A 22,695-nucleotide genomic window follows, 5' to 3' on the forward strand; every position below is an offset into this window, starting at 1 on the left:
ATCTTCTATCTATCTGTCTGTACTTATTATAGGTGTGTAGGTGTAGATTTTTAAATTATGTAATCCTGTTTACAGTATATATATGACAGACAATGTCAAAAACCATGCATTTCATTTCTAATGCAAAAGGTGTGTAGTGCACTTTTATGTCTTGGAATCATAAAATAAAGCCAATTTTTGGACATGTATGTATGGAAGTAGCCATCTGTCCATCCATCCATACACACACACACACGTGTGTGTATGTCTTTACAAAATGTGGTAAATAAATTGTTGTCTAAATTACACAAAAATGACAATAACACTGACATCTCATTTTAACAGATATATTTATCAAAATCACATAAAAATATCTTGAAATGCTAAAGAGTAAGTTTATTCAATAAAATCACCATTGGCTTCAACCACGACCTCCAGACGACTTCAGAATATCCTGCAACCCTTCTAGACACTCTCTTTGTTTAAGGTGGTGAATGCTGCCATAATCCTTGCCTTCAGTTCATCTTTGGTGTTACAAGGAGTTTCGTTAGTTTCTCACTCAACTGTGCCCCACACATAATAATGAAAGGGGTTGCAGTCTGGGGAGTTAGGTGATCAGATGTTAGGGGTGATGTGGTCACAGAAATTGTCTGACAGCCATAACTGGGTTCTCCTGCTTGTGTGGCATGGTGCAGAGTCCTGTTGCTAGATATGGGGTCTTCTAGCAGCCACTCTCTTAACCCAGGGCAGCACTACCTCCTCCAGACACTTGATGTCAGCCTCCATGTTGAATCTGAGACTGTGTGGGAAGATGAATTGAGACATAATGTCACCATCACTAGTGATCATTCCAAACACCATGATGTTTGATTTTTATCACTCTTGGTACATGTTTTGGTGACACGGCAAGCCAACAGTTGTTGTGTGTGTTCCCCATCTGACCCTAGCAGAAATGTTTCTTGTCTGAGAAAAACCAAAACATGTTTGGTTGGAAGGGATGCTTCAGTTTGTTTAAAAGCTTCATAGCGTGGTCTTTCCTCTTGTTCTTGATGGCTTGGGATAAATATTGGCCCTTTCTCATCTTCTGTACCTGCCTGATAAGAAACTCAGTCACTCCCAAGTCCCTGGCAATAGATCTGATTGACTTGGAGGGATCGTTGTCAATCATGGCCTGGATCTCACCAACAAATCCAGGACTTCTCTTCTTATCAGAACAATCAGAGTGAGTTTCCCAAGCTGCCATACCTTCGTAATCACCATTAGACTCATCCAACTCTTTCTGAATCCTCTTCACTGTCCTCAGATGTCACCCAAACGCTCTGAAATGTTCATATTGGAGCTTCTGGTGCAAATGCCAAGCAGTACAGTATGTTGTTTCCAAATTTCTGACAGAGTGAATTGTGTCATGGTGCTGTTTTTCTCACAGAGGGTGCCCAACTGACCCTGCAATACTATGTAGTCAACAAAATCAAAACAAACAATGCACATGCACGAAATTAAAAGTATAAACAGGTGACAATTTACCCATCGCACCCTGTATATGTGTGTGTGTATGTGTGCATACATATATATTAATTCTCTTACTCTGTTTGATTTTAGAAGAAAGCATCCTGGGACATCTTTTTTAATGCATTTCTGTCAGAATTTCTTTCTTTCCTTCTTTTTTTGTTTTCAAATTTGATTACGGCAAATTTCTCTGAAAGCAAACTTATTAAATACTGATACATGATTCCGAGTGGGTTGTTCAAGTGTGAGGTTTATGCATACAAAGTGCAGGGTCTTCTAATTAATTAAAAAAAATATTTTATAAAAAATATTGGGGTGTTTTATTTATTTTTAGTTGCTTTTTTTCCTGTATTTCTCTTTCTGTTTATAACTGCTCTGTCTGCTTTCTGATGGTTTATTATTCACTGCAGACCCAACATAAGGGAGGAGAAAAAAAATCTGTATAATTTCTACTATCCTAATGGCATATGAGGTATTAACAATTCCTTGTTTTCTGTTCAATATTTCCCTTCTTATTCCATCCTACCTTACACTGTATCTGCGTGTTGTCTCCTCTCTACCACATCTAGAGATGTTTGTCTGTTTTCCTGTATTTGTTGAGCTTTCTTGTTAGTTTATTCAATTTTTCTCTCTATTCATTAATGTATTTTTAGATATTCTATGGTTTTATTATGCGGCAATATCATCTGTTGTATATGTGAAAGACTCTATGTAGACGATGATGATGGTGGTGGGTGATGATGATCATGATGATAGTGTTGGTGATGATGATGATGTATATATTATCTGTTGTGTATATGAAGGTATCTGTGTAGTTGATGGTGATGTTGATGATTTAGCCCCTGTTTATAAAAGCATATAATTATACACGTGTGTGTGATGTGTATGTATATGTGTGTATATATGCACATTGCAGTAAACCTGATCACTGAATGCAATATGTTCATGTGTGTATTATGTATGTACCCATTATTATATGTATATGATGTAGATATGTGTATGTGTAATAAATATATGTGTGTGTATTTGTGTGTATATGCCAATGATTATATAGAGGTATGTGATTTGTGTACCAATAATTGCTTGTGTGTATGGGAGAGTGACAGAGCCAGAGAGAGAGAGAGACATTTCAAATTTTCCTGATATTTATATTATCAAATAGGTTACATTATTTATCAATATAAACCTCAGGAAGAGAGAAAACATCCTGAAGTATGATAGCAGCAGCATCTTTATTTCTTTATCTTTGTTATTGATGTTTTCATGCCTGTTTATCTGTCCAACCAGGTGTGTGTGTGTGTGTGTTCGTGTGTGTGTGTGTGTTCGTGTCTTCTTCTTCTTCTGTTCATCTCAATATTCCTCCCCATTAATGTCCCAGTTGTAGCCAATTCAGTTTGATTTGGTTCATTGATGGTGTCCCAGAGTGAGGCATGAATGTCAAGCAATCCTTTTTTTTTATAACCTTCCTTTTGTAAATCTCAGGCTTTGGATCCATCCTCATAGGCACACCATCTTTCTTGTTTCTGTTCATATACATACATATATATGCATATATATGTATATATATATATATATATATATATATATATATATATGTGTATATATATGTGTATATATATATATATATATATATATATATATATATGTGTATATATATATATATATATATATATATATATATATATATATATGTGTATATATATATATATATATGCAAAAACTGTCTGATGAACGGCAACGAGAAACTCAGAGTAACAAATTTTGTTGAATTTTCTGCTGCTTAAATAAAGTATATATGCATATATACATACATACATATATATATATATACACACACACACACACACATATATATACACACACACACACACACACACATATATATATATATATGTATGTATATATATACACACACACACACACATATATATATATATACACACACACAGACACACACCCATACAAACTGGAGAAGATGGCAGGTATTTTGTTATATTTTCCCCAAAATATTTGTAGGAATCAAAGGAATTTATATTTCTCTTTATATTTTTAGAGGGTAAGAGATTTTGTGTTCTACTAATATATCTCTTTCTGTGTGTATGAGTGTGTGTGTATATATATATGTATACACACACATACACACATGCACACCCATGTATATATACTACAAGGAAGGCTACCTATAGAATAAAGAAAACTCAATACATGCATTGAATATATATTTTTATGGGGGTGAGGAATTGATGGTACAAATTCTTCACTGTTATTGAATAATTTCATAATTAGAGAACCAAATGTGTACCTACACACGCACACACACAGAACAAGTGAACTTCCTTTAATCAAGTACACCAAATGTTTTTTCTCCAAAAGAGACAATCAGTTTTGACTTGGTGCAGTTGCTATAGCAGCAGTTCTGGGACTATGCCTTTGTACCTTCTTTATTTCACTCAGTCTGATGAGTGCAAAGGAATTTGTCCTCCTTCTCCTCTTCCACCTGCTCTTATTGTTATTGTTGTATAGTGCTTTTTCTTTTTCTTTTTTCTATTATTATTATTTTCCCCCCTCCCTTGTTGCTGCAGCTGATATTTTGCTGGCCAACTTCTGTGCCTAACCAGAACTGCTGGACAGTAAGAATATCAATAAATTTCACATTCCACTTATTCATCAATTCCATTCTGCATGGGAGACTGGGGTTGGGTGTGTGTGATGGTGGTGTTGGTGGGGGGGGGTGGATGCAAAGATTGTGAGATTGAGTAGGAGCTCTATGTATGCTTGTGTGTATGTGTGAGAGAGAGAGAAAGAGATGAGGGAGGAGATAGAGAAGGTTTTATTACTACCTGTTACTAATATTGAATGTATATCACCAAGATATATTGTATATAAGAATAAATACATAACAGCAAAGAAACCACATTTTTGCACCATCATTACACTGAGCTTTGATACTGGTTTTCAAAGACAAATATATCTTATCAACATCTTTTGTCAGAGTATACACACACACACACTCGTGTGTGTGTGCATGTGTCGGTAAAAATATGTGTAATTGTATGGTTAAAAAGCTGGCTTCCTGACCATGTGGTCTTGGGTTCAGTCCCATTGTGTGGCACCTTGGGCGAATGGGTCTGTGTCTGTGTGTGTATATATACAGTAGTACCTCAGCTTTTGAACAACTCTGATTGCGAATAAATCGTGCTTTATATATATATAAAGCACAATTTACTCGCAGTCATAGGCATTCGTAAACTGAGGTACTACTGTATTAAATGAATATGAGAAAGACAGTAGATAAAGTGTGATTTATTCGTGATCAGAGTTGTTCGAAAACTGATGTTCTACTATATATATATATATATATATAGGGGAAGAATTCACAAAAAAAAAAAAAAGACGAAGACAGGTGTTGTAGACAACAAACAGATGTATTAGTATAATGCTTGGGGAGTGAAAAAGTCTTTAACATTTTGAGCCTACGCTCTTCTACAGGAAGAAACAAGGAGAGAAAATAAATAAATGTGTGTGTGTGTGTGTGTGTGTGTATAGATACTTCCAAACAAACATGCTTTTTATTGAACTCCTAATACTTTTTATTTAATATTTTTTCTCAGATATTTCCTTGTAAACTGTTTTAAACATTTTCTTATCATTATCAAAGAATGTATATCTGTATTTTAATACTTTTGTGACAACCAGTATTTAGCATAACAAAGCCCATACAAAGCCTTACATTTTACTTTTGACAATCTTTTTCTAAAAAAATGAAACCGGTCAAGTGAATAAAAATCTTTAAAATTGCATTTTCAAACCTTCTTTCATATATATATATATATATATATATATATACACACACACGGATACTCATGAATGTGCTTGTACTCTTGTCTAGACATGATGTGGGCTCTTTAAATGTGGATCATTGGCATTTGCTCCTGGTATTGCAGACAGTATACTACCATATAATAATGCAAGCCAAGTGGAGAAAGAAGTGTATGTGGAGGTTGAAGCGAAAAAGGCGAAAGATGGGGGCTAGTTCGAAGTAGAAAGGATCTTCTCAAGCAAATGGGTTAAGCTGACAACAAAATTATTTTCAATGTTGGTCAGTATATAAACTAGAAGAACAATGTCCCAAAAGATGAAATCCCGACTAGGTCCACCATCTTGTCTAGTTTAACCATTTCTTCCGATTTTCATTCAACGTGTTGATCTGATGTCACTGTTTCCACGTAAAATCTTTCTGGAACATTTGTTTGAAAAACAACAACAAAAAACAACAGACTTTCATCAATCAAACCAAACTGCATTCTTCTTCAAAGACTGAAATTTAAACATGGTTTAAAATTTTGTGTTCTCTCAACCATTTTGTGAAAGACTTTTAATTCCTATCAATGTTTGTCTATGTCTTTTGGTGTGTCTTGTTATACACCATGACAATAAAATTTCTTGGGGGGGGGGAATGGCGGTGCCCCAGCATGGCCACAGCTCATGAGCTGAAACTAGACAAAATATAAAATATATACAAGGAAGATTGTGCATTTCCAGTCTTCTGTGAAAAACATTGTTTCTTTCATTGTTTTTCTCTGTATATTTGTCTCTCGTTAGCTTTTTAATGCTTCAAGAATGAAATATGTTAATCCTAACTTGACTATTGTTTTTTTCATGCATTTGGTGCTCCTGTATAATTATTTACAGTGTCTAGTTGGGTGTTTTACAATTTTAAGTTGTTAGGGTCGTTAACATTGTAATGAGCTGAAGGTAAATTCAGTCTCATAGCCATAAAGTAATTAAGTAATTAACTGTCGTTATAAAAATTTGCTCAGGTTTGTCATATCTGACTTTCAGAGTAGAGACCTTGTAATTTAGCAGATGAAGTGGACAACTAATGTGTTTTTGTTAATGAAACTGCACGTAGTATGACGTAAAGAGGAAAGATAATCTGTCAATATTAGATCACTTTTACTGCCCTCACAATAAACTAATTAACAGGTAATAAAATGATTAGTTATTATATTTCGTTGGTGATTTACAACCAGAATCTTCCCTCCTCATTTCTTATCATTGCATCACCACCACCACCATCATCATCATCATCATCATCATTTTCTTTACTTTGCCATACAGGTATGGGCTGGATGCGTTTTCTGAGGTTGTGTTTGATGTTTGGATTCACTTCCTATTACCAAACCTTTTAGTTGTATGTTATACAACATGTAAAGATACGGTGTATTCAGTACAAAAATAAAATATACAGAATCATCATCATCATCATATGTCTGTTTTCCATGCTGGCATGGGTTGGACGGTTTGACAGGTGCTGGAGAGCTGCACCAGGCTCCAGTTGTCTGTTTTGGCTTGGTGTCCGTGGCTGGATGCCCTCCTTACAAAGTTTTATAATGTCCAAGGAGCATTTTTCTTCTCTTTTTAAAACACATCAAAAGAAACAAATTTTAGAATGAAACAACCTAGTGAGGTGTTGGATGAGGAAATCTCTACATTGTTGCTTGACATTTTAAAAATAGCAGCTAGTTCTCTCTCAGATCACACCTTACCATACCAAAAATAAAAGGGAAGGATGCAAAGAATAATGTAGTTCTAGATAAACTGTTAGTAAAATAAAACAGGATAGCTGTGGATGGAGCCACTCTAATCACAACTAGAGGGAAGCACTCCGTCGGTTACGACGACGAGGGTTCCGGTTGATCCGAATCAACGGATCAGCCTGCTCGTGAAATTAACGTGTAAGTGGACCCTTAACGTAGTTCTCGGGGATATTCAGCGTGACACAGAGAGTGACAAGGCCGGCCCTTTGAAATACAGGTACAACAGAAACAGGAAGTAAGAGTGAGAGAAAGTTGTGGTGAAAGAGTACAGCAGGGATCACCACCATCCCCTGCCGGAGCCTCGTGGAGCTTTAGGTGTTTTCGCTCAATAAACACTCACAATGCCCGGTCTGGGAATCGAAATCGCGATCCTATGACCGCGAGTCCGCTGCCCTAACCACTGGGCCATTGCGCCTCCAATTTTAGAAAGAAGATATCCAAAAATATATTCTTATCAAAGTTTTCTTGTAGACCTAGGTTAAATATGGATTTTCAAATTCAGATATTCTCAATGATGGATTCTATTAAAATTATCTTCATGCTTCTGAATCCTCATCATTTCATATCCACTTTCCCATGCTAGAATGGGTTGGGATGGTTCAACGAGACCCAACAGGTCTGAGGATTATACTTTGCTCCAGTGTCTCAGAGAGGTGTATAGCTTAGCAAGAGGAGGAAGGGCAGCTCCTACCCCCAACGAAGACTTTTATTTATGCAAGACCTCAGAGACTAGTAACAGGGAGAGAGAAGGGAGGAAGACACCTATGATTCTTGAGATAGGAGATTTAATCTGTATGTTTGCAACTTCTCAAAAGCTGCAGATGGAAGGCCTTTGGTTATAGGATTATACAATGACATGGTGGCTAAGCAACAACAACAACAACACACATGTGCACTTATAAATGTGAGACCTATGCAAGAACTTATTTACAGATATTAAACAAGACTCGAGTGAATCTCTTTGTAAATAACATCTCATTATTTAAGTTAAACCATAAGTGCCAAATAGAAAAAATCTCAATGATCATTTACCATTTCTTCTTCTTCCAGATCAGTACAAGTAATCTACAAGACCAGCGACGAGGATCTCTCTCCAGTTCTGCTACAAGTCTTCCTGGAAATGTCACCGAAGCCCATTTGAAATATGAAAATGATAGGTTAAAGTTGGCATTAGCCCAAAGGTAAGTTTTGTATAGAAGTTGTCTTTCATTATGCATGCATGTAAGGTGGCAAGGAGGCAGAGTCGTTAGCATACTGGTCAAAATGTTTTGTGTCATTTCATCTGTCATGTTCTGAATTCAAAGTTCGCTGGGGTTGACTTTGCCTTTCATCCTTTGGACGTCATTAAGTTAAGTACCAGTTATGCACTGGGGCCAATGGAATTGTCTTAACCTTTCCCTTGAAGTTGCTGGCCTTGTACCAAAATTTGAAACCATTACTATACATGCATGTTTCACACACACACACATTAACTTTCTGGATACTGATGGTCCAAAACCTCTTATAATCTGCACAAATTCAAAAGCAGGAACTTCAAATTCCCGTGGCCACCAGATTAGCTTACTGATACCTTGTACAGTATAGTATTAATAAATCTCTATCATTTATACAGATTTCTGTATTTCATTAAATTATTTAAGTAAACTTAATATTTGTTTAATTCAAAGTGTAACCAATCCTGGTTTGGAAAAATCAGTAACCGGAAATGAGTTTTGGAAAATTGAAGTTGTACCTGTGAGAGGGAGAGAGAAAGATAGTCATATACATGCAAAATACACATATACAAACACACATTTATACATATATAATTCATAGATTATAATCAAACATTCTCCATATTCTCTTAATAGTGCTCAAGGGGGTTAAATTTGAGCTGGTAGAGAAGTAAATATTAGAATAAGCAAGTTAGGCAAGTCAGTATATATGCTGAGACCTCCTTCGGTCATGACTGACCATGGGATTACAACTAGAACGTTACCCTCCGAGGTACAAGTCCGGGCAAGGTTGTTTATGGAAGACCAGTAGTCGCCCATGCATACCGGCCTCCCCTCTCCACGCCACCAGTGTTATCCAAGGGAAAGACAAAGGTCGATACAGCTTGGCACCTGTGACGTCGCAACTCATTTCTACAGCTGAGTGAACTGGAGCAACGTGAAATGAAGTGTTTTGCTCAAGAACAAAACACACAGCTCGGTCCCGGATTCGAACTCACAACCTCTCGATCGTAAGCTCGACTCTCTAACTACTGAGCCATGCACCTTCAGTATATAAAGTATATATTAAATACATGAAATACAAAAAATATTGTATGTATGCTTACATACGAAAAGGTCTGACCTACACAAAATAGAAATGATATCAAGAATTAAAGGGTTACAACTCCAACAGCTGTTTCTGGAGGCTCAGTGGTCCAAAGTAATGTTTGTAGGATGAGGCAAGCCTCCGTCTTCAGGGAAGAGATCTTACATTTGAAGTGTTGACAGAAAGATGTTCAAAGATGGAAATACTTTTCTTCAACCCCTTTAATCCTTGATATCATTTCTATTCTGTGTAAGTCAGACCTTTATGTATCTAAACATTTTTGTTTTTGTATTTCATGTATTTAGTATATTTTGTATTTTTGTTTTACTTGTTTCATTGTTTTAGTCATTTGGCTGCAGCCATGCTGGAGCACTGCTTTAGCTGAGCAAATCAACCCCAGGACTCTTTTGCCGAACTGCTAAGTTATGGGGACATAAACACACCAGCATCGGTTGTCAAGCAATGTTGGGGGGACAAACACAGACACACAAACATATATACCTATACATATATACAACAGGCTTCTTTCAGTTTCCGTCTACCAAATCCACTCACAAGGCTTTGGTCAGCCCGAGGCTATAGTAGAAAACACTTGCCCAAGGTGCCATGCAGTGGAACTGAACCCAGAACCATGTGGTTGGTAAGCAAGCTACTTACCACACAGTGAACTGCCTAACTTGCTTATCTTTACATTCACTTCTCATTTATACATATATAAACATGCACATACACTTCTCGCAACACAGAGACATATGTTATGAAGTGGAGCACTGGTATCTGTTGAGATTTACGATGAACAAAATATTGATTCTTTCCATAAACAAAGAAAAATGTTGTCACTACGAATGACAAAACATCGAAAGAGTTTGAATGTTGTTGTTCTTAGTGTGATTGTAACAGCAGTGAAAGTGTGGTTAGTTGGTGCTGGTATCGATGCCGTCAATCATTCTTTAGCTGCTGTCCACTTGGGTCAGCAGATGTCTGTATCTTTTCCCCATCTATCTGCCATCATGTCTCTGCTGTTTCTCAGTGCTCTCTCTCTCTAAGTAGCTAAGGGGCACTGAATTAATACTGATGGCTAGGCTCAAAAAGAAACACACGGAAAGATTAAAATATTGTTGGAGCCAGTTCCATGCAAAGTCTTGGTTGATCAGACCTTCGAACATTGGGTCTCACCGAGGCAATGACTAGTGACCGGGACCTTTGGAAATATGCTGTATTTGAGAAGACTCGGCAAGCCAAGTGAGACCATAACCTCATGGCCTATGCCAGGGGTGTAACCAGTCCACTTATGCATACTTTTCCTTCATTGGACACTAAACTCTGCTTGTGAAGACCTGTTGAGGCAAATGAAATCGAAATCAAATTCGATGACTGGCATCCGTGCAAGTGGAGCGCTAAGAGCACCATCTGAGCATGATCGTTGCCAGAGCAGCAAACTGGCTTCCGTGCCGGTGGCACATAAAAAGCACCATTCGAGTGTGATCGTTACCTGCATTGCCTTACTGGCACTTGTGCTGGTGGCACATGAAAAAACATTTGAGCGAGGTTGTTGCCAGCGCCGCTGGGCTGGCTCCTATGCAGGTGGCACATAAAAAGCACCATTTGAGCGTGGCTGTTGCCAGTGGCACTACACTTTTGGAGTGGTTGGCATTAGGAAGGGCATCCGGCTGTAGAAACTCTGCCAGATCAGATTGGAACCTGGTGCAGCCATATGGTTCACCACACCTCAGTCAAATCGTCCAACCCATGCTAGCATGGAAAGTGGACGTTGAACGATAATGATAATGATGATGATGATGATGGGTAATATTCTGGTGAATCGCCACATCAAATATAGTGATCTGATTGCTGAACATTCCCACTACACACGTTAGCTGAAACTTTTTACTTGTAGAATATATATAAAAATGAAGAAAATTTGCAGAACTGTTTGGTATTTGTACTCGTTGTCTCTGTGCTGTCCATCTTATTTTGTCCGTCTGTCTGTCTCATCTTGTTTTATTTTGTCTGTTTTGGAAAATGTTAGCAGTTATTTCAGGTGTTTACTGTTTCTTTATTTTAGTTCAACAAACACCAAAAAATGGGAAATTGAGCTGCAGACATTGAAAGCCAACAACCAAAGATTGACAACAGCCCTTCAAGAGAGCACAGCAAATGTTGAAGAATGGAAAAAACAACTAGCAGCTTACAAAGAGGAAAATGCCCGACTCAAAAAACGGGTACGAATAAAATCTTTGCTTTATTCAAAATATCTTCCAGACTAATTAAGTCTATCTAATTATCTCAAATGAACCTTTACAAGATTCCCACCTAATGGCTGTGTGGTTAAGAGGCCTGCTTTCCAATGGTTCAGTTCCACTGTGGTGCACCTTGGGCAAGTATCTTCTACTATGGCCCTGGACCAACCAAAGCCTTGTAAATGGATTTTGAGTGACAGAAACTGAAAGAAGACCATCATGTGTGTTGTGTGTGTGTTTGTTTTTCCTTGTCTCGACATATAGTTTTTAGTATAAATAGCATTATAGTTTTTGGGCATCCAGCTGTAGAAACTCTGCCAGATCGGATTGGAACCTGGTGCAGCCATCTGGTTTGCCAGTCCTCAGTCAAATTGTCCAACCCATGCTAGCATGGAAAGCAGACGCTAAACGATGATGATGATGTATATTTAGAACTACATCATCATTTCGAAATTGCTAGTCTTGTGTCTACATCAGAAAATTCTTCTTCTTGCTGCAAACTAGTAGAACCATTTTCACATTTGGGAAAGCACTGAGAACTGTGGTCATTGTGATTGAGGTCAGCTTTGCCTTTCAACCTTTCAGGATTGATAAAATAAAGGTCCAGTCAAGTCCTAGGGCTGCTGGCTTTGTACCAAGATTAGAAAGAATTATTATAATTAAAGTGGCAAGCTGGCAGTATGTTCGCATGTCCAACCAAATGCTTAGTGGCATTTTGTCCGATTCATTATGTTCTGAGATCAAACTCTGCTGAGGTCAGCTTTGCCTTTCATCTTTTCAGTGTTGCTAAAACAAGAACCAGTTAAGCACTGAAACCAATGCAATCGATTGGGCCCCTCTCCCAAACAGTTCAGGCCTTGTGTCTATATTAGAAAGAATTAGAAGGCAGAAAACTGGTAGAATCATTATAATACCAGACAAAATGTTTGGCAGTATTTCTTCCAGTTTTTTGAGTTCAAATACTGTCAAAGTTGACTTTACCTTTCATCCATGAAATAAATGCCATTTGAACACAGGGGTCAATGTACTCAGCTAACCCCTTCCCCATAAAAAAAATTCCTGGTTTTGTACCCAAATTTGAAGGAATTATTGTTTTCTTGGCAATATTGTATATTTATTTGCTATCATGGTTGATTAGAATTAATCTTATTTATATCTATGGCTCAAAAAATGTTCTTTCAAAACATTTAAATTGTCTTAACATTTATATCTTTCTTGCTTTTTTCTTCATTTATCTTATTAGTTTTTTTTTGTTTTTTTCTTTTTTCAAATTTTATTTTCTTTGAAAGGTTCAAGAATTAGAATCTTTACCAATGTCTTCAGAACAAAGTAATAATTTAGTAAAAGCAGAACTGTCACAAGTAACTTCTCGTTTAAACCAGGTGCAATTAGATTCCTCAAACAAGATGCAGGTAAAATGGCTACATTCTATATTGTATGTGTGTGTGTAGTTGTGTTTGCTCCACCAACATCACGAGACGTAGAATAGTTTCCAAACTGAAAAATAAATACTAGGTCTGTTTGACTAAACCTTTGAAGGTGATGCCCCAGCAAGGCCGTAGTCCAATGACTGAAACAAGCAAAAGAATCGTCAGGAATTGTTAATCATATTTCTTAGTTTCTTAATTCAAAGAGTTCAATGTATTTTTCGGGATTCTCCGTGATTCGGGGTACAATGGAATAGGTTTAATGTGGCTAACATTTAACAAGAATTAACATGCATGCTAATAATTTGGATGGGAGAATGTAAAAAAAAAAAAAGAGTTGACTTCCTATAGGAAGCAGTTTTTGTAAGGAACAATTGAGAGAATTATTTAGTATGGAGTTCTGAGGAATGTAAGATGCAGTTGGGGTGTAAAGAGCAGTGGAGGACGGGATGCAGCACATGAAATTGGTTTAGCTGAGAGTGGTCAGTATATTCAGTAAATACAGTGGTCAGTATATTTAGTAGAGTAGAAGCTGTTAAAGTAGTAATGAAAGTATTAAAAGAGAGGACAAAGCGAGTTTAGTGGATGTGGAATACCGCAAAGGGGAGTCTGGTGGACAGCCAGTCGTTAGTTGTGATATAGAATGTGGTTTTAATTAACCCTTTCGTTACTGTATTTATTTTGAGATGCTCTGTATTTCTTTCAATTACTTTAAAAAAACAAAGAATTTAGTAAAATAACTTAGTTATCATTAAGCTAGTGTTAGGAACATAAATTGTGACTGAGGTTTGGTGGAAGATTTTAATTCAAAACTTATGAAAACATAAGGGGCGGTTTCAGCCGGTTTGGTAATGAAAGGGTTAATGTTTGCCTTTACTCATCATCACTGTACTTAACTCCATGTCCCCCTACATGGCCTTGCTATTTGCTTTTGAGCCAAATTAACTAACTAACTAGTTTTCTTTGATTTAGAACTAGCTTTGAAAACCTGTTTATTGTTGAATTTGATTCAGTTTATTCCTGGTCAGTCAAATAGTCTGATAGTCTAGACATTTAGTCTAATAGGCATAGCTGTGTGGTTAGGAAATTCACTTCATAATGTTATGGTTTGGGGTTTAGTTCCACTGCGCAGCACCTTGGGCAAGTGTCTTCTATAGCCTCAGGCTGACCAATGCTTTGTGAGTGAAATTTGATTTACTAAAGAAGCCTGTCATATATCTGGGCGTGTGTGTTTGAATCTGCATGTCGTTGCATGGACGGTACTTCAGAGGAGACTTTGTACATGTCTCCCAGTTACACATCGACATATGAAGATGTGAAATGAAAGACTTTACTTGAAAAACAAGTAAAGGGCTGGTGACAAGAAGGGTATCTAGCCACAATGTATTACCCCAAAAAGTCTTGTCCAACCTTTACCAGCATGGGAAAAGTGGATGCAAAAATGGTGATGATAATGTTGATTAGTAGTTATCGACTACAGCTCCCAGGGCTGCATGTAGCCCTCAAGCATCCTTATGGCTGCCCCCGACAGTCTTCTCTCTATAAATATAAATTTTCCTTTAATTGATTTGTGTTTTACTTTTTTTTGGTGTGGCCCTTTGAAAAGATCCAGGTTTTGGATGTAGCCCAGATATTAAAAAGGTTGCGAACTAATGATGTTGATGATGTGTCTAATGGGTTTCTTTTTCATTGTTTCACAGGAAATTGAACTTCTTCATCGACGTATTAAGGAATTATCAAATGCAGAAGCTGAAAATGCTATTCTCCAGGCTAAAATACAGGTAAGATTAATAAATAAATACAAATCTAAACAAATTCTTGTGACCTCTTTTGTATTGATAAAGCAGGCAAGTATGCACAACTAAAGGATTAAGGCTAACCAGGCAACCAGCTGTGTGGTCAACAATCTAAAAGTTGTTCATCAACTTTTATGTTTGAGTCTCAGACCAAGAGACTTGACTCTCAAATGAACCAATCTGTCTATAAATAAGTCCCATGGAGTAGGGACAGCAAGTTGCGGCAAACTGTGACAAAAGTCATCTGTGAAGGCCTGAAATTTTGTCCAGAATGAGGGTTGCTTCTGGTTCTTTTTAACACCACAGAAACTAGGGATAAACAATGAGTTCAGTCAAACACGTGAACGGACAATAACTTATCAGTACTGTTCATATTTTTTTTTCTTAATTTTTATTATATACATATAGCATTTTTATATTATATACATTTTAAAGAAAAGTAAATTTCGTCGTAGAGAATTACGACTATATATTTTAACTATCTAATTTCTCATTCTAGCTAATATTAAATTTCAACAATTCAAACAAGACTTGTTGGATTTTCTTTGGACATGGCATGAAAAATCACCAATGTCTCAAAGGAGTGAGTGTCATGGAGTTTAGTTACATCCAACAAACACTGAAGTTTTTCCCCAAATCCAGGGTTTTTATAACTGCTCAACTTGACTTTAAAGAATCGAAATTACATACAAATATTCAAGTAACTCTTAGAATTCCTATATGAGCAGTTATATTAACCAATGGAAAAACGACAATCAAATTTCTTCGGTAATATGACATTACGTCATATTACCAGCTACCACAAATTGGCGCCTTATTTAAAAATGGCTACTTGCTACACTTTTAACACCACAGAAACTAGGGATAAACAATGAGTTCAGTCAAACACGTGAACGGACAATGACTTATCAGTACTGTTCATATTATGATGATGTTGGCAAAACTGTTTGGTTATTTCCTTTTTGTTCTTCACCATTTGGCAAAATGTTTTTGTGCTGAGTCAAAGCTTATCCCTGTTAACATGATATTAACTACTTCAGAAATGCCTCCCTTCTCTTTAAGTACAATGCCAATCTTTCCTGGTATTAAGCAATTAAGAAACATATACACACACACTCTCTCTCTCTCTCTCCTGTTGTTGATAAAACTCCCCCCCCCTGAGTACAATGATACCCACGTCTAGTTCTTTTTTCACCAAGGACCTTCTCTTTAATAATGGAAGCTAATGATTAATATGCTAATATATGACAATAAGCTTATTCTGTACAGAGTTAAGGTGCGTTACAACTCATCAGAAAAGAGTAAGAGAGGAGAGAGAGAGAAAGCAACGATAAGTCATGTAAAGAAGGACCACAGTGAAAGCAAAAAGTACATGTCTTGTACTCAGAATAAAACAAAAAAAAATAGAGAAAATTGAACAGAAAAAGATCCAGAAAAGAAGAAAGGATGTACTGGCTAATTAGACCTATTGTTAACAAATTCCAGGAAGCATGGAATTTTTGAAAGATGCAGTGTCCTGACAACTAACAACCAAAATAGATAGTTTATTCTGGGCTTCACCAATTTGAAAGTCATGAGTGCTCAACTGGTTTTTATTCTATTCACCCCAAAAAGATGAAAGGCAAAGTTGACCTTGGTGGGATTTGAACTCGAAATGTAAAGAAGGTCAAAATGTTGTCATGCATTTTTGCCTGGCATGCTAACTGTTCTGCCAGCACACTGCTTTTTAAAAGACATTAAGAAATTCTTTTATTCTTTTACTTGTTTCAGTAATTTGACTGTGGCCATACTGCAGCACCACCTCGAAGGGTTTTAGTAAAACAAATCTATCCCAGAATTTATTTTTAAAGCCTAGTACTTATTCTGGTGGTCTTTTGCCAAACCGTTATGTTATGGGGATGTAAACACACCAACACAAAGACACACACACCTAGATACACCTCTCTCTCTCTCTATTTATATATATATATATAGTAGTTATACAGTAGTTATGGAGCCATTGCAGATGCCGCAGATATATATATATCTGTGGCATCTGCAATGGCTCCATAACTACTGTCTTGGCTATAACCTTGGAGCCCTAGCGTACTTAATTGTTTAGATCACTTGTGAACTAAACCCCCATACTTTGTGTGTGTGTGTGTGTATATATACACACACACGCACACACACACACACAATGTCTTCTTTCAGTTTCCATCTACTAAATCCACTTGCAAGGTTTTTGTCGGCCTGAGGCTATAACAGAAGACACTTGCCCATGTTGCCACACAGTGGGACTGAACCCGGAACTATGTGAGTGGGAAACAAGCTTCTAACCACACAGCCACACCTGTAAATTGACAAAATTTTTATATCTTTGTGTCATAAAAACCTTTCCATTTCTTTTCTTTTGCAGAAAATAGATGCTGATAAAGAGAAAGCTACTGTGAAAGCCGAAAATCTACAGCGATTATTGAACGAAGCGAAATCCACTTATGAACTCGAGAATAACGAAGTACTTGAATTACACAACCAGCTTAGCAAGCAGCTGAAAGAATCATTGGAACTGCAGGAACTTATTGTTGCTACTGTGAAGAGAGAATCTCAAAGTTAACAACAAACTATCTCCGAAAGGATTGTGGCCGAGATTGTTTGTTTTGACACTGCTTTGAATATCTGTGCAATAGCTGTGTGTTTTGTTGGCTGTGAATGACACATTGATATCAGCTATCAATAACCGCTATGTTCACAGGATAAGTGTTGACTAAACTATAGTGAACAATATAAAGCAGGTGTTTACCTGATGGTGTAATTAAAGGTGTTGATCTGAGTCAAAGTTGACTCAGACAACAATAACAGCAACAACAACAACAAAATTATTTTTTAATATGAGTATAGCATAAATTGTAAAAAAAAATAATCAAAAAATAACATTGCTTTAAAAGAAAAGGAATTTTCGACAATTAGAAGAATGTATGATTTTTGAAGAGAGATAAAACATTTCTACATTTTTTATACTTAACTGTGGGTCAAAAGAGTGCTCAAAATTAATTTTTCTTTTTTAAATATGTGTGTGAATGTGTATGACTGGTTGTGTGTTTAATGCTACACAGGAAAAACTAACAAAAACATGGCAATAGAAAAGTGATTGATTGTGTGTGTGTGTGTGTGTGTGTGTGTGTGCTGTGAATATGTTGCATGTAATCATATGAAGAACATGTGTTACTAGAGACAGGAGGGTGTGTGCACTCAAAGAATGGACAGCGGTACTGTCCATGTGTGTGTGTTTGTGTAAGAGAAAGGGAAAGAAAAAAGTGAATTTACATGTTGCGTATGTTGTAACTAAGAACTAGAACAACTGAAGAAGAAGAAGAAGAAAAAAAACTGTTTGATCTGCCTTCTCTCCTTTTTTCACGTTTTGGTTTTATTTTTGCTTTCCTTTGTACCAAAACAAATTCTTCTTTCAGAGAAAGAAGAAATGAATATAGAAGTGTGTGTGTGTGTGTAGCTTGATGAATGCTTGTATTTACCAGCAAATGTAAAAGTACTCAATACATATAAAATAGACTGTATATTTTATTACTTCTTACATTTACAATGCCTGCAACGATTCAAGAAGCTTCAGCTTCAAATAATAATGATAATAATAATAATAATAGCAACACATACACACACATTCACACACAGTGTTGGCGCCATGATAAAATATATATCCAGTACACTCTGTTAAGTGGTTGGTGACAAAAGGGACATTCAGCCATAGAAGTCACACCACGCATGAAACATAATAGCAAGTCATGGTCCTCCACACCATCTCGGAAGGCAGTAACTCTGAATAAGAACTGACTCAGAATGTGACAACCCGTCCAACCCATGCCAGCATGGAAAGCAGGCATAAAATGATGACTATGATGATTAGACTTTAAGTACACTTTAGCTTATAGCATAGGGGTTTTCAATCCGAAATTGAACCTTGGTTTTGAAGTTTAATATATTTGGCTCATAAAAGTACTTGACAACAATTGATTACACATGTGATTTGTGTGAAATATTACTCATTTAAGCTGAAACTTCCAGAATTTTATATTACTCTATTTCATTGTATTGAATTCTTCTTGGTTTTTTTTTTGTTTTTGCTGGATTGTTTATATCATTGTGTATTTCCTTTCTGTATCTGTGTGTATGTGTGTGCATATACAAACGTTGTTTGTGTGTGTATAGACAGATTGATAGATGGATCGAATTTGCTGTGGTAAAGTTATACAAATACACACACTCTCACATATATCAATATGTACACATACACACATAGGGCAATTATAGGTAGTTAAAAGAATAGAAATAAGGGCCACTACGATACAATTTTCAATTCCAGATATTGTTAACAATTGATATTTTGACATCACAAATGCCATATTCATAGCTCGTAAGACAAATACAAAAAAATAATGGACAAATCAGTATAACAAGACATTTGATGTAATTCCACTGTCTAGCCATGTATCTTCCTTCTCCGTAGGCTTTCAGGACATAAAAATGTTCAAACAAGCTTTCATTCAGAAATTCTTCCCAAGGCAAATGACATATCTATACATGATGTCTGTTACGAAAATTTCTCGCTCCATGTCTTTCTTATAAATGTCTGTAGGGTATAGCTCTCCTCTCTCACACCAACACATTATGTTAAGAACAGTATGTTTCTCTCTTCTTCCTCTTTCTTATCTGTCTCTCTTCCTCCTTGTCTCTCTCTCTCTCTCTCAGATTTGGTTGTGATGCCAACAATTTGTACCCCACTTTTTTTTTGCCACCTCCCTCTCTCTTTATCAGTATACCTAAATTGTTGGGCCAGTGATTAATTTGTAATTGATAAGTTTATATGGAGCATTTTAGAAGTGCTGCTAAACATATATAACCTTGCTTGGAAATGGGTGAGGGTTGGCAACAGGAAGAACATCCAGTTGTAGAAAATCTCCCTCAACAAATTCTGCTGATCCATGCAAGCACAAAAACTTGATGAGCATTAATCAATGATATGTGTGTGTGTGCATGCATGTGTGATCTTTCTATTTATCTATGTATCCAGATTTGTGTGTATGTATGTATGTGTAATATATATATATATATATATATTAAAAAATGAGTAGGGATGGTTTTTTGGTGGAGATTATTTTGATTTTAATCTTAATGATGTAAACATTATTATTAAAATAAAAATTATCCCCCCCAAAAAGCGATCTCTACTCACTTTTTAAAATATATATATGATATACCAAGAACTTTCTTTTTATTATTCTACTATATATATATATATATAATATATATATATATATACATACATACATAGAGAGTGGTGGCAAGCTGGCAGAGTCATTAGCATGCTAGCCAAAATGCTTGGAAGCTGTCTTTAACTACACACATGCACACGCATACATATAAGTGTTTATCTCTCTATCTGTGTGTGTATAGATAGGTAGATAGATAGATATGTTGGTTAGTTGGGTGATGTTTGCATGTGAAATGATTATGAAAGGAAGAGGTATAGAAATTCAAATTATACCATTTATATATGAAATACAAACAACTACGATTGCTTTATCTGAAGTTGAATGAGTTAAGAGCTTGTTTCATGTGTGAAGTTGTTGTGAGTTGTGAGAGCTTCACTGTAACATTGTGTGTGTGTGTGTGGTGGTCTGTCTGTCTGTGCTAGTATAAAATATTTCAGTTTGTGTCTAATCATTGCATGTGGTGAAATAACACCAGTGTTGTTTGCTTTCCATGTTTCTATTGCCCCCACCTTTTTGTTCCTTGACCACTGTCTCTACAGTAGCAGAAAATGTTAGATTTTCTTTACCAATTTCCACTCTTCTTACATTATTATTATTATCAAAATTCTAAGGTGTTGAGCTGGCAGAATCATTAGCACGCCAGACAAAATGCTTTGTGGCATTCCATCTCTCTTTATGTTCTGAATTCAAATTCCACTGAAGTCGACTTTGCCTTTCACCCTTTCGGGGTAAATAAATTAAGTACCAGTGGAACACTGGGGGTCAATGTAATCAACTAGTCCCCTCCCCACAAATTTCAGGCCTTGTGCCTATAATAGAAAGGATTATTATTATTATTATAGTAGCGAGCTGGCAGAATCATTAGCATACCGGACAAGTGCTTAGCAGCATTTTATCTGTCTTCACATTCTGAGTTCAAATTCCACTGAGGTCATCATTGCCTTTTGTTATTTAAGGGTTGATAAATTAAGTACCAATGGAACACTGGGGTCGATGTAATTGACTAGTCCAATCCCACTAAATTTCAGGTCATGTGTCTTTAGTAGAAAGGATTATTATTATTATTATCATTATCATTATTATTAAGGTTGTGAGCTGGCAGAATCATTAGCATACCGGACAAAATGCATACTGGCATTTTGTTTCTTTATGTTCTGAGTTCAAATTCTGCTGAGGTCGGTAAATTTTGTCTTTCATCCTTTCAGAGTTGATAAAATAAGTACCAGTCTAGTACTGGGGGTCAATACAATCAATTAGCACCTTACCCAAAAATTTCAGGCCTTATGCCTATAGTAGACATAATTCTTTTCTATTCTTGGCACAAGGCCTGAAATTTTGGAGGAGGCGGGCCAGTCGATTAGATCAACCCCAATACGCAATTGGAACTTAATTTATAGACCCTGAAAGGATGAAAGTCAAAGTTGACTTAGGCAGAATTTGAACTCAGAACGTAAAGACAGATGAAATACTGCGGAGCATTTCACCCGGCTTGCTAACGTTTCTACCAGCTCACCGGCTTTAAAGAAAGTATTATTACTATTATTATTATTAGGTTAGTAAGTTGGTAGAACCATTATGGCACAGGATGGAATGCATAGTGGTGTTTCTCCCAGTTTTATGTTTGGAGTTCAAGTATCACCAAGGTTGACCAAGGAGTCATAGGGTCAACTGATCCCTTCCCCCAAATTTCTGGCCTTGTGCCTCTAGTAAAAAGGATTATTATGTAGTTGTAGTAGTAGTATTAAGGTGGCAAGCATGGTAGAATCATTGGAGCATCAGAGAAAATGCTTTGTTGTATACATTCCATCTTTTTATATTCTGAGTTCAAATCCCATGGAGCCAACTTTGCCTGTCATTTCTGTGGGGTCAACAAAGTACCAGTTTAGCACTGGAGTTGATGTAATTGTCTTCCCCCTACTCTTGAAGTTGCTGGCCTTGTGACAAAATTACAAAGAATTATTATAATTATTATTATTATTATTCCGCTACGGTCAACTTAGCCTTTCATCCTTTCGGGATCAATAAATTAAGTACCAGTTGAACCCTGGGGTGATATAATTGACTAGTTCCCTCCCATAAAATTTCAGGCCTTATGCCTTTAGTAGGATTATTATTATTATTATTATTATTAAAAGAGTAATGGGTTAGAAGAAGCATAAAAACTTCAAACAAAACAGCATGCAATACCTTGTCACAGCTCTTTAAATTCTGGGCTCAAATGCTACTAAGATGAATTTTGCTAGTCAAATACTGAGATCAGTTTAATCAACAATACTTTCATCCAAAGTGTGCTGTTTCTGGTCTTACAACAAACACCTTCATCCAGGCAACCTGACCTGCATCCAAACAGTATTGTACTGACCCAAATGATTACCTCTTTTCAGACAGAGCCATCTAGATCAATGAGTGATTCTCAACCATTTATTTTACCTATGGAGCCCTTTCATTACTACTTTAGCCTGGTGGAGCCCCAAAGCCATTTGATGTTTAAAAACCAGTTTTGTAGACTTTTCTTATTTTGTTTTTCACATTAATTTTTGTAGGTTCAAACTCTGTAAAACATTAAAGAAACCCAGCTG

At 36.4% G+C, this 22,695-nt stretch overlaps 1 protein-coding gene across 3 annotated transcripts in view; it reads left to right on the forward strand.

Moving 5' to 3' along the window:
* LOC115220541 (homer protein homolog 2) overlaps positions 1 to 18,410 on the forward strand; it is a 207,674-nt gene extending 189,264 nt beyond the window's left edge. For all 3 annotated transcript variants that reach the window (XM_029790686.2, XM_036509843.1, XM_029790687.2), the window contains exons 5-9: positions 8,136 to 8,266; positions 11,452 to 11,608; positions 12,916 to 13,038; positions 14,754 to 14,834; positions 17,248 to 18,410. In XM_029790686.2, the coding sequence (XP_029646546.1) occupies positions 8,136 to 8,266; positions 11,452 to 11,608; positions 12,916 to 13,038; positions 14,754 to 14,834; positions 17,248 to 17,445 (690 nt within the window). In that variant the 3' untranslated portion in view covers positions 17,446 to 18,410. The remainder of the gene's footprint in view (positions 1 to 8,135; positions 8,267 to 11,451; positions 11,609 to 12,915; positions 13,039 to 14,753; positions 14,835 to 17,247) is intronic.
* Positions 18,411 to 22,695: the final 4,285 nt, after the last annotated feature.

The sequence above is a fragment of the Octopus sinensis genome, linkage group LG16 (genome assembly GCF_006345805.1).
Source record: "Octopus sinensis linkage group LG16, ASM634580v1, whole genome shotgun sequence".
NCBI lineage: Eukaryota > Metazoa > Mollusca > Cephalopoda > Octopoda > Octopodidae > Octopus > Octopus sinensis.